The following is a 12,120-nucleotide window of genomic DNA, read 5'->3' on the forward strand; positions in this document are numbered from 1 at the left end:
TATCCTTTGAAGAGATATTTTAAAGCCTGCAGCAATCGAATACCATGCCTGAGATATTTCACTAAGTATTTTGTCAGGCACTAGAGTAGAACTAATTGGAGAAAGGCCAGCCTGAAGTATGGATTGTTTCTTTAAAATGTTATTTAGAGCAAAACAAAAAAGATGAGTTCACACCTGTTCTCTGTGGACAGAACAACTCCAGAAGAAAACCTGAGACACTAATGAGCAGCAGTGACCTCTGAGGCTTCCTTTTCACTCTTGCTGTGTTTAAATGGGGTGCTTTTACTTCTCATTTGCAGAGATAATAATTTTAATATTATTTAATGTATAAACAGTATAGCAAAGATAGGGTCATTGCTCACCAACTTTTCCAGGCTTTGTTGCATGTATCATTTTGGAATTTTAAGTCCTTACTCTGAGAAGCAGATGGGTTGGTAGACTTCAAACTGTGAGCGCTGATAATTAATAGTTAACACATAGATTGTATGAAAGAACGATATTTCACAGTGCCTACAGGTTCTATATTGTAAACATTTGTCTTTGATTTCATGTGTACTGTGCCCTCTCTGTAGAAAGTATATTAGGAAAAGGAAACACCTTTCCAAAGCTTTGAATCATTGTGAATCATTTTGGTCCAATTCAGTGAAATTTGAATCAATGAAATTTGACTGAATCCAGGGCATCTTTCATGTATGTGTTAATTGTACCCACTGGGTGCTGAGGGTAGGGAGGGTTGAATAACTTTTAAGGATTTAGAGATTGGGGTTTGTAGAATATTTTTCATGGCATATATAGCCGGGAAAGGAATAGGTTTTGGTAAGTTGCTGAGATACTGGTTATTATGCCCTAAATGTGCTAAGCTGCTGGGAAGACTTTATCTTCCACCATGTTGTGATTGAACTACCTGGAAGGCAGCATGGAGAGCTGGAGAAGCCGGGTCCCGAGGAAGGAATTCTGAGCTTTAATCTCACATCAGCCACTAGCCCACTTAATGTGAGGGTATTGAACAGGATACTTTTAGCTCTAAAAATTTCAGTGACACACACTGAAAGGGTGTATGTCCACAAAAGACATGTACACAAATGTGCATAGCTGCAGTCTTCATAACAACCAAAAAGGGGAAACTATCTAAATGCCCATCAATAGGCAAAGCCATATCATGGGTTATTCATATAATAGAATACTACACAGTCATGAAAAATAACAAACTGCTGACTCTTGTGACAAGCTGTGTGAATCTCATGGCTACTGGTTGCCTGAAAGAAGCCAGTCATAAAATACACATTAATACTTGAATCCATTTATATGAAGTTCAAGCTCAGGGAAAACTAATCAATGTTTACAAAAGTCAGCATAGTGGTTGCCTTGGTTACCTCTGGAGTAGGGGTATATAGACTAGGAAGGTGCCTGGGGGGAGCCTTTGAAGGGGCTGGAAATGTTATACATCTTGATGTAAAACATCATTAAGCTGTGCACTTAGTGTAAGTGTACTTTTTTTTTTTTGGACAGAGTCTTGCTCTTGTTGCCCAGGCTGGAGTACAGTGGCATGATCTCAGCTCACTGCAACCTCCACCTCCCGGGTTCAAACGATTCTCCTGCCTCAGCCTCCTGAGTAGCTGGGATTATGGGCGCTCACCACCACACCCAGCTAGTTTTTGTATTTTTAGTAGAGACAGGGTTTCACCATGTTGGTCAGGCTGGTCTTGAACTCCTGACGTCAAGTGATCTGCCCACCTTGGCCTCCCAAAGTGCTGGGATTACAAGCATGAGCCACCACACCCGGCAGTGAGTGTACATTTTGTATAATGTGCCTAAAAAATTAAAAATTACAAAATGCGTGCAGGGCCTTTCCTGTGGCCATCTTCAGGCAGCTATGAACGTCACCAAGGAGAGCCCTGAATAATGGCTGTTACCAGTGTCATGGGCTGGGCTGTCTAGCTGGCACTAGGAAGGGGTGGCCCAGGCCCTCTGATAAATCCTCAAAGGCTTCCTGGTAACCATACAAATGGAAATGACCACACTTAGAAGGATTCCAAGGTCCTGGGGCTGATTCTCAGGCAAACCTGTCCCCAGGGATGTTGTTCTAGGCACCTGTAAGAGCAGGGTGCATGTGAGGAACCCAGCATATAGCAATAGCATGATGCTTTATCACACGCCTTGCCTCCTGTCTTGCCTCCTGTCCACACAGCGGCAGAGACTGATCAACTCGGCCAACGGTGTGAGCAGCAAGCCGCTTCAAAACGGGAGACACGAGAACATTGAGAACGGGAATGTTCCTGTGGAAAACCCGGAAGACCCTCAGCAGAATCAGGAGCAACAGCCGCCGCCACAGCCACCACCCCCGGAGCCAGAGCCGGTGGAGGCTGCCTTCCTGTCCCCCTTCTCCATGCCGGGTATGTTCTGGGGGTGCTGGACTCTTGGGCTACTTTTTGGGGGCTCCATTGGGACCAAGCCCAGGTCTTCAGCATGGAGGCATGGACCTGTAAGGGCGGCACAGGGCTGGTGCAAAGGGTCGTTATTAGGTCGCTGGAATGCTTAGGAGGCGAATCTGTCCTCAGTACTGAACTGTGGATTGGAGCTGCAATGAGGTGCTGGCACTATCAAGTTCAGCAAGAACCTTGGGCCAGAGAGCAGGGCGGCTGGAGGCCTGGGGAGCACCAGTGACCCCTAGTGACCACACTTAAATGTTCAGGGCAGTCGATCTTTTGTGCTAAGGAAAAGCAGTCTACAATGTTATTTTTAGGGACATTCTTGCACTCTCTTGGCCCTTGCAGCAGGCCATTTTGACTATGCATCTCTTTATTTGCTGGGACAGGAGATTCTAAGGCCACAAATGACCCTTAGACAGTCATACCTTGTGTATTTGAAGATATTTCCTACCCATAAATAAGTCCAATCAGACTGAGGGTCTGCAGCAAGCCCTCCAGGATCCTCCCGTCTCACTTGGAGTCTGAACTGCGAGGCCCGTGTCATCTGACTGCCAACTCCTGCTGACCTCAGCTCCTGTTCTTCTCCCTCTCCTGGCCCCTGCTCCAGCCACAGCAGCCTCCTCACTGTCATTCCTAGAACACACCAGGTGTGCACCTGCCCCAGGACCTTTGCACCTGCCCTTTGCTGGAATGCAGTTTCCCCAGGTATCCACACGCTCACTTCCTCACCTGCTTCAGGTCTCTGCTTAAATGTCACTTTTTCACTGTGACCTTCCCTGACTACCATATTTAAAATATTTTGTCTGTTTCTTGTGTCTCTTGCCCCCACTAAACTGTCAGCTCCACAAAGCAGGTACCCTGTCTACTGCATTTATCTGCATCCCCAGTACCCAAGAGTGGCCACATAGTAGGGTCTTAGTAGGTATCTGTCAAATGAATGAATCCAGGTATTCATGTGCGAGAGGATCCCAGGACCCACCCCGTCTGCCTTTGTCTTTAACTAAGTCTTCTGTGAGGTCCTCTGAAGTCCTCAGTGGGAAACAAAGGCCTGAGCTAAGCTGTTTGGCCCCATTTTTGGAGGCATTTTTCCTGGTGTCCACCAACCTGAAAGGAGGCAAGATTCCAGAACTTTCAAGTCTAGAATTTGATGTTTTCTGAAAAGAATTCTGTGTTTAACATCAGGCTCACCGAGCACCTGATTTGGGAGGTGACTCTGGAGGGCCAGAGGCTGTCCTGCCTCTTGTTCCATCTTGATGGGACACCTGCCTGCAGTAGATTGCATGGGCCTGGCAGGCTAGGGTGCCCTGTCCCCTGCTTTCATGCTTCGGCATGAAGATGCAGGCTTCGTTTAGGATCACGGAGCTTCCCTGGAGTTTCTGAGTTAGAGAGATTCTCTGGGTTAGAGAGATTCCAGGGCATGCTCATTGCAGCTACCCAGGGGCTCTTCCCAAAATGCCAGGCCTGGTTCTCAATGTGAACATTCCGGAGCCTGGAGCAGGACCTGGGGATCTGCATTTTCAATCCCTCTCCCTTTGCTCCCTGGGACCTGGCTGGGTTCAGAATTGTTGGCCAACACCTCCCAGGCTTTATTCACATTCAGGGCAGGCTCAGAAAATGAAATGTGTTCCCTGACTGAGGTCACAGAGGAGCCCAGCCCCGGGGTTCAGGCCTCCCAGGCCTCCTCTGCTGACCAGAAGGCCGAGGGGATTGGTGTCTCAGCCCATCTCAAACGCTTCCCTGGCACGCCCGCACAGCTGCCCACATGCTCTGTGGGGAAGAAGGGCCCTGCTCAGCCAGTCTGGCTGGTGGGGAGAGAGGTCACGCCATGCTTGGGTCAACTCAGCCACCAGGGCTGTGTGTGGGACATGGAGAGCAGGAGGAGTGGCCTCCAGATCCCAGATCCCCTTCCCAATTACCTGTTTGGATGCACCAAGTGAGGGAAGATTTCTACATGGCAGGGCTCTAGGAGGGCAATGTGTCCACCCATAGAACCAGCTCATGGTGATGAACCAGGACGGGCCCTGTCTTCATAGAACGTCCAGGCACAGACCATGATTCGAGCCCTGGGTACCCATTACATTTGCAAGTTATTGCACCCCCAGCTCACTTTCCCTCCTGTGTCCCCCGGGGGCTGGGGAAAGGTCAGAGCTGCAGTCACTGAAGGAATTTCGGTTCTTTTGGGCCTGGAGACCGGATGTCAGGGAGGACCAGAGTGCCAGAGCAGGCTGCATTGAGGGAGATGCAACCACAGTCCAGGAAACAGCCAAGCTTATGAGGGGTGGGGCGAGGAGGAGCGACTTGCCGTCTGGAGAGTTCTATGTGCCCCTTCTCCACCCCATGAGGTGGGTGGCAGAATCCCCATTTTGCAGATGTTGGGCCTGAGGGGGCCACAGCTACCACTGCCCCACACTGGCCACTTCACCTGAATCCTGGTATCGAGGCTGTCCACTATCCAGGCGCTGCAGGAAAACCAGGGGAAGGGATGTGCCCTTTTTGGTCATCCTTACCTAAGCAGGTCAGCCATGGGTAAGGATGCCTCATCTTCCTATTCCTTAAGCCCAGAATTTGACAGCATTGTGCAGGGAGGACCCCGGACCAGCCACGCCTTTGCCTTGTCCTTGTACTGGGAGCTGCTGCTCCGTAAAGAAGTGGCTGTGCAGACTCTGGACAGGTCACTTCCCAGGGTCCGGGGCTTAGAATGCAGCTGTCTTGCAAGGGCTGGAACCAGATGGCTCCTGGGTCCTCCCTCCCGGCTCCCAGGTTCTCTGCACCCCTGAGTCCTCCTCTGAGGGGCTCTGCCCTTGCTTGGGGGCAGGACTTCCTGCTATATAGTGGCCCGCCTTCTTCCTCAAGCCAGAGGTTCCAGGCTATTCCCCTGGGCTCAGTGCATCCCTGAGCCAAGTTCAGCACGCTTCCTCTGAGCGAGTGTCCTCCCTGCCCTCAGGAACAGGCCTCAGCTTCCTGCATCCCAGGAGAAACCTCCTTTGTGCGTCTGCGGATGTGTTTCCAGTTGTTGTCCCTGGAAACCACAAGTGGCTTCCTTTTCTTCTTCCTCCCTTTCCCCTGTGAGGAGCAGAGGGTAGGAACGGAGTTGTACAGCTGCTGCTCGTTTAGGTGTGTACAGCTGCCTAGGAAAATTGAGGCCTGGGGTGGGCAGAGGTTAACAGGAAATTGGAACAAGTCAGTGAGACTCCGCCCCTGACAGAAATGCCCTGTATCCAGCTCCCGGCCCTGCCACCACCCACCTCACCCCACCCACCCCTTGTTCAGGTTTCACAGTGGCTGCGGGATGGCTTTGAGGGTGTTTCTTAAGGGTGGATGGAGTTAGCGTTTTCCAAAGCTGGGGCACTGGAAGGAATCACAGGACCAGGGGAGGAATCACAGGGCCAGGGGCCACCGGAAGAGGGAGAAGCCACCCTGCTGGGGAGCTCAGAACCAGCATAGCTTTGGGTGTCAAGGAATGAGTCTAGCCTCGTGCCGATGTGCAGCTCTTGTGTGTTGCGAAGGACAAGCTGGGAGTCCAGCTGTGGAGTCCAGCAGTCCTGGGTTCAAATCTCAGTTCTGCCACTCACCAGCAGGGTGAGTCTGGGCAAGCTCCTTCACCTCCCTAAACCTCCATTCCTCATCCACAAAGTGGCGGGTGATGGCATCTACCTCCCAGGGTTGATCTGAGTAGCAAATCAGATACTTTAGTCAACTGTGCACCATGTCTGGCACACAGTAGGTGCTCAGCAAATGTTAGTGTGAATCCTAGTGTGCTTTAACCGTGTGGCTTCTGTTACCCTCTCCTTTTGGGACTATGGGGTTCTAGAAAGATCATAGGTTCCAGAATCCCTGGGGGCCTGGGACGATCGGTTATTCCAGGGCTTAAGGCGAGGGAATTACCGTGTACCAAGCACCTATTATGTCCCAGGTCTGAGCTTCAGGCAATTTGCAGACAAGATGATCCTCTCAGTCAGTAAATAGTTAGGGCCCAGGGTCTATCCTGGGCTTTGGGGATCCGGTAGGAAGAGGACAGCCATGGTCCCTGCCCTCTGGGAGCTTCCAGGCTTACAGAGCAAATCTGAGCAGATGACCACACGATGTGCTGTATACATTGTCTCCGCCCCTAGGATACAGCTGATAAGTGGGGAGGTGGGAGGCCACAGCCTGCTACCTCCTTGCGAGCCCCAGATGAGGGGTCACTGGGATTGCCAGGGTAGAGGCCAACAGCATCAGTGGGACCTGGCTCCGGTGCCCACCTGGCCTGATGGTGGATTTACAGGTGGACACCCAATATAGGCAAACTCTTCCCACTTTAGACCGCAGAGGCTGGTAATTAGGCCTCCCAGGGGTGGGTGTGGGTGGGGGGAAAAAGAGGAAGAGGAGCTTTCTCCCATGGAAACCGTGGTCTGCAGTGCTGGCACCGCCGTGAAATGGTCAGCAATGACCCTGAGCTGCAGCCCAGCTGGGAAAGGCTCCTGGTACAGCTTGTCTGCTTGTTCTGGCACATAGTCTGGGGGATCTTGCAAGCCTGCTGAGGCTGCACCCTGGCCCTCGAACAGGACTCCCTCTTGCCCCCATAAGGGTAAGGAAATCACCTTGTTCTTACCAGGACGCTGGCCTTTGTGGCCACTTTTATTATAGCAGTCAACAAACAGCTACTTGGGACTAGCCATATGTCAGGCACTAAGCAGGAAATGGGGAATCCTTCTATTGCTCTGTAATTCTTATATTAGTCAGCTCGGGCTGTCCTAACAGAATGCCACCGACAAAGCAGCTTAAACAACGGAAATGTGTTTTCTCACATTTTAGAGGCTGCAAATCCGAGATCAGGGTGCCAGCACGGTTGGGTTCTGTGTCCCTCTTCCTGACTTGTAGACAGCTGCCTTTTTGTTCACGTGGCCTTGTTTGTTTGGTGCATGCATGTGGAGAGAGATCTCTCTCCTCTTCTTCTGAGGCCACTGTTGAATTAGGACCCCACTCTTAGGACCTTAATTACCTCCTAAAAGCTCTATCTCCAAATACAGTCATATTGGGAATTAGGACTGCAACATATGAACTTGGAGGCGAATAGGGGAGGAATGATTCAGTTCATGGCAGGATCTCACGGGACGTCTGTGTGCCATGCCCTGTTCTAAGAGCTTTACATGTATCCCCTCATTCATGGCTTGCCACAGAACGAGGTGGGGATGCTTATTATCTCCACTTTACAGAGAAGGAAGGGGAAGCACAGAGCGGTAAGTGATTGCCCATGGTCACCCAGCAGCTCTGTGGGTGCAATGAGCCGGGTTTCTACCCTGAGCACCAGACACTATCCACTGAGTACTGCCTCTTCATTCTGGGCACTTTCACTTAATCTTCACAGTTGCTTTGTGAGGGAGGAATATTATCCTCATTCATAGAGGTGGAAACTGAGGCTCAGAGAGGCTGTGGAGCTTCCCAAGTCACACAGCCATTGTGTAGGGAGCCGCTTTTCCACTCTGTGCTTCCCAAGCTGTGAATACCCTCAAGATCGGGTCCATCCAGAAGCAGAGTCCCAAACCACCAGCCCAGAGCTGTCATGAAGCCAACACATGGCCTTAGAGATGTACTCTCGGCCTACAGTGCAATTTGGCTCCTCTCAGTGAAGAAACCACGGGATAAGTTTGTGTTTCACAAAAGTCCAGACCCTTGGAAGTTCTTAGAAGAGTAACAGGAGGTAAAATGCACTAAGTACTTACCCTGGGCCAGACAGGGTGCTTTATTTTGTATTTATTTGTTTAGTTATTTATTTAGTTATTTATTTTTGAGATGGACTCTCGCCCTGTCTTCCAGGCTGGAGTGCAGTGGCGCAGTCTCAGCTCGCTGCAACCTCCACTTCCCGGGTTGAAGTGATTCTTCCGCCTCAGCCTCCCGAGTAGTTGGGATTACAGACGCATACCACCACACCTGGCTAATGTTTGTATTTTTAGTAGAGATAGGGTTTCACCATGTTGGCCAGGCTAGTCTCAAATTCCTGACCTCAAGTGATCCACCCACCTCAGCCTCCCAAAAAATGCTGCGATTACAGGCATGAGCCACCAAGCCCAGCCGAGACAGGGTACTTTATATATATTAAGTCATTAAACCCATTAAAACCCTAGGGAGGTGGATAATGTTATTGTTCCCATTTCACAGCTGAAGAAACTGAGGCACAGAGAGGCTGAGTTGCCCAGGGTCATACAGGAAGAAGGGGCAGAGCTGGGATTTACACAATGGCCTTCTGATCCCAGACCCCAGATGTGCTTAGGGGACAACACTATCACGCAACCAAGGGACTCTTTGCTGCTTTTTTCTTGGGAGCTTGTAAGGGAATTGGTTGCCTCTGTCTGGGCTGCTAGTGTCTTCTAGTGTGTGGGCAGGGTGCCAAGTAATTTGTGTGGTGTTGAGTAAACCGTGTTGAATTGGGTTGAATTAAGGGCCTTTGGGATCTCACATGCTGTCCTCAGGGCTTGGATGATACCACCCAGCCTTCTCTTCTGTTATTATAGCAAAACCCAGAACAGGCAATCGGAAGATTTCAGGAAGCTTTTAGAGCTTTTCTCCCCATCCACCCCCTATCTTCTTCAGTTCTAAATAGCTCTTGAGAGGGCTCCACTGGTTGGGAGGAGAGAGATCTGTGTGGTCCTTTTAAGCTCAGAAGGCGGCACTGAAGAAATGGAACTCTGTAACACTCCGCCTTCCTGTCCTTTCCTCTTAGCATCTCAGCACATTGGTGAAAGCAGTGCAGGAACTGGAGATGCTGTGAGCTCATTTACATGTGCAGTTCCACACACAGTTCTCGTCTGTTCCAGGGCCCCAGAGACACACAGCACTTTATAGTGAAAATGATTTTGTTCTTACCTTGGTCTCGGAAGCCACCAGAGAAATTGCACATTCAGTTGACTGTCTCATAAGTCAAGGTCAGAATTTTAAAGGAGCTTCCTTCTCAGTCACTCTGCGTGCAGAGGTATCAGTTCTCAGACAAATTAGAACAAAACCTGGCTAAGTGTCCTTATTTTTTCATATGACAAGTCTTTTTCACTTACCATAATATTCATACCTTTAAAGTATACAATTCAGCGGCTTTTAGTATATTCAGAAAATTGTGGAATCATCATTATCATCGACATCAGTTTTAGAACATTTCCACCACTCCAAAAGGTACCCCTTACCCATAACTGCCCTTCCCACCTCCCCCGACCCCCTAGCAACCACTAACCAACTTCTTATGTCTTTGGACTTATCGTTTCTGAATATTTCATATAAAGAGGATCATGCAATATGTGGCCTTTTGTGACTGGCTTCCTTCACCTAACATGATGTTTTCAAGGTCCATGCACGTTGTAATATGTGTTGGTACTTTATTCCTTTTTATGGCTGAATATTCCATTGTATGGATAATGAATGCCACATTTTATCCATTCATCAGTTGATGGGCATTTCAGTGGTTTCTACTTTTTGGCTATGAGTGGGTTCTTTTTAAAAGACCAAATAAAGCATCGTAGAAAAGAAAGCTCAGTATTTTTTATCGAAATGAAAGCAGTGTTCTTTTAAGTTTTCTTTGGTTAGCAGTAAACAGTCTCTGAATACTAGAGGGATCTTGGGAATTTTTAGACTGGCCTTCTTATATTACAAAGTGGGAAACTGAGAACCGGAGAGGACCAGCAGCTTGCCCGAGGGACAGTCTTGACCAGACAGAACCAGGCATCCAGGCCACCTGTCCTGGAAATCCACTCCATGCCACCCCTCCAGCCAGGCCAATATAGTACATGCTGAGAGTGGGGAGATAAAGGCCTGCCCAGGACCACGTGTCAGGGTCCTGAACAAGAATGCCAGCAACAAAAGCCCACCCAGCAGATCTTCACATGCCAGCAACAGAAGCCCACACAAGCCTCCTTCTGCTAAAAGGGGAACTTTTAAAAATCAGTTTACAGGGGTGTGCTGATGCTACAGCAAAACCCAGCATCCCCCAGCCCTGCTGGACAGTAGCAGGAAGGTGGTCGGTCCAGCCTCACTGCAATTCTGCTTTTCAAATCAGAGACCTAATTTGAATCCAGAACTTTAACTTCTGGGAGATGTCACCTTTAGCTTTCCAGCCTGTGCAGATACACTGGAAGGAGGCTGGAAGATGGGGCTGCCGAGGATGTCACGCTCCACACGTCCCCTTACACGGGCATTGTAGTGAAGCTGAAGAAAAGCAGTGAAGCCATCTTAATGATGTCTTCACGTGGACCAGACCCAAGAGTCGCCAAGAAACCTGTGCAGTTTTTAGAGCCCCTCCTGGGGGAAGCAAAGAAGGGCAAGGCCCCAGCCAACAGCTACACAGCAGTGTCCCCCAGCAAGCACCTGCTCTGGCCCCAGCACCGTGCCTGGCATCTTCTATTCAGTACTTAGAGTGTCCATGACAGCCCTGCTGAGTAGCTGGTATTTATGGTATTCCCATTTCCCAGATGAGAAAACTGGGCCTCAAGAAGCCTCCCAAAGGTGAATAGGTACCACGATCAGGGCTGGCACCCCAGGTCTGCCAGGCCCCAAGGAGCTGTTCTCTGACTGCTTCCTTTGTTGACTTTGGCCAAGAGGGCCGGGTCCTGAGTTGGAGCATCTGCGCTGGAATGCACGGGGCAGCCGGAAGGAAAGGGAGGGAGGAGGCTGGCTGCCAGGGCTGTGTGGTGTGCAAATACAGGGAACCCGGATGGCTTCACCCTGCCATTGGTAGTTTTCCTGAAGGCTTAGCAGGGAAGGCTTGCCAGCAGGGTGGAGTACCAATACCGTGTTCCCTGATTCTGTTGGTGTCTCTCTGATGCAGCCTCAATTTAATGCTCCCCAGGGCCTCTAAATTCAAGGTGAGGCCTTCAGAGGCAGGGCAGTATGCTTGGTGCTTTTTGCATTTCTTTCATCTGTCCAGGAGTCCTTGAAGTGGGTGAGCAGGGACAGTTATCACTGTCTCACAGGTGAGGACGTGGAGGCCCGGAGAGATTAATGGCCCCCCTGCTGCCACACGGTCAAGAGTGATGGGACAGGACAACTTTGTCAGAAGCCTTGAGATCCCTACAGTGAGATGCCAAGCGGGCCTTAACCTTCAGGTCATCTTTAGAATGAGGGAGCTTGTGCACCAACCCTGACATCCTTCCAGCTCTGGGACCCATTTACATCCAGTTCTGAAGCAGCCACAGAGCCTCAGAGTGGGGGCTGTGGGAGTGTCTGCAGTGCTGGGCTGAGGGTCCCTGGGATGGGGTCCCTGGGATCGGCACCAGCTGAGGGAACTCTGGGCCTGGCTTCTCCCTTGACTGACAGAGCCTGGTCTGTAGCTCCGCTCCTTCCCTCCCCATGAGGGCAGCTGCTTCAGTGAGGAGGCATACACAGGGTTTCCGTGTCACTTGACTGTGCCTGTGTGAGAGGGACAGCCAAGGCTGCCTCCCCTGGGAAGGCCCCCCACAACCCCTGAGAGCTCTCCAGGCCTTTATGCAGTGCTGCCAGGGAGGTGTCTCTTCCTGGGCCTTTGGTATCTCTGCACCACCCGCAGCCCAGACAGCCTACACCTGTGTGTGACACTCAGCTGGGCCTGCCTCTGACTTTGCTGATACCTGATGTTTTCCCTCACATCATCCCTTTCTTTCTTCCCCTTCCCCACAAACCTCAGTGTGACAGCTCAGTTCAACAGCAGGACTTGACCTCTTCTGCTTTCTCCTGGGCTTGTCTTTGCCCCTCT

General features: G+C 50.4%; 1 protein-coding gene across 4 annotated transcripts in view; it reads left to right on the forward strand.

The window, feature by feature from the left end:
* The window catches only part of SLC24A4 (solute carrier family 24 member 4), a 172,536-nt gene that overhangs the window by 131,103 nt on the left and 29,313 nt on the right, over positions 1-12,120 (forward strand). For all 4 annotated transcript variants that reach the window (XM_005562051.5, XM_005562053.5, XM_005562052.5 and 1 more), the window contains one exon: positions 2,189-2,393. In XM_005562051.5, the coding sequence (XP_005562108.3) occupies positions 2,189-2,393 (205 nt within the window). The remainder of the gene's footprint in view (positions 1-2,188; positions 2,394-12,120) is intronic.

This window comes from Macaca fascicularis, chromosome 7, assembly GCF_037993035.2.
Source record: "Macaca fascicularis isolate 582-1 chromosome 7, T2T-MFA8v1.1".
In the NCBI taxonomy this organism is placed as follows: Eukaryota; Metazoa; Chordata; class Mammalia; order Primates; family Cercopithecidae; genus Macaca; species Macaca fascicularis.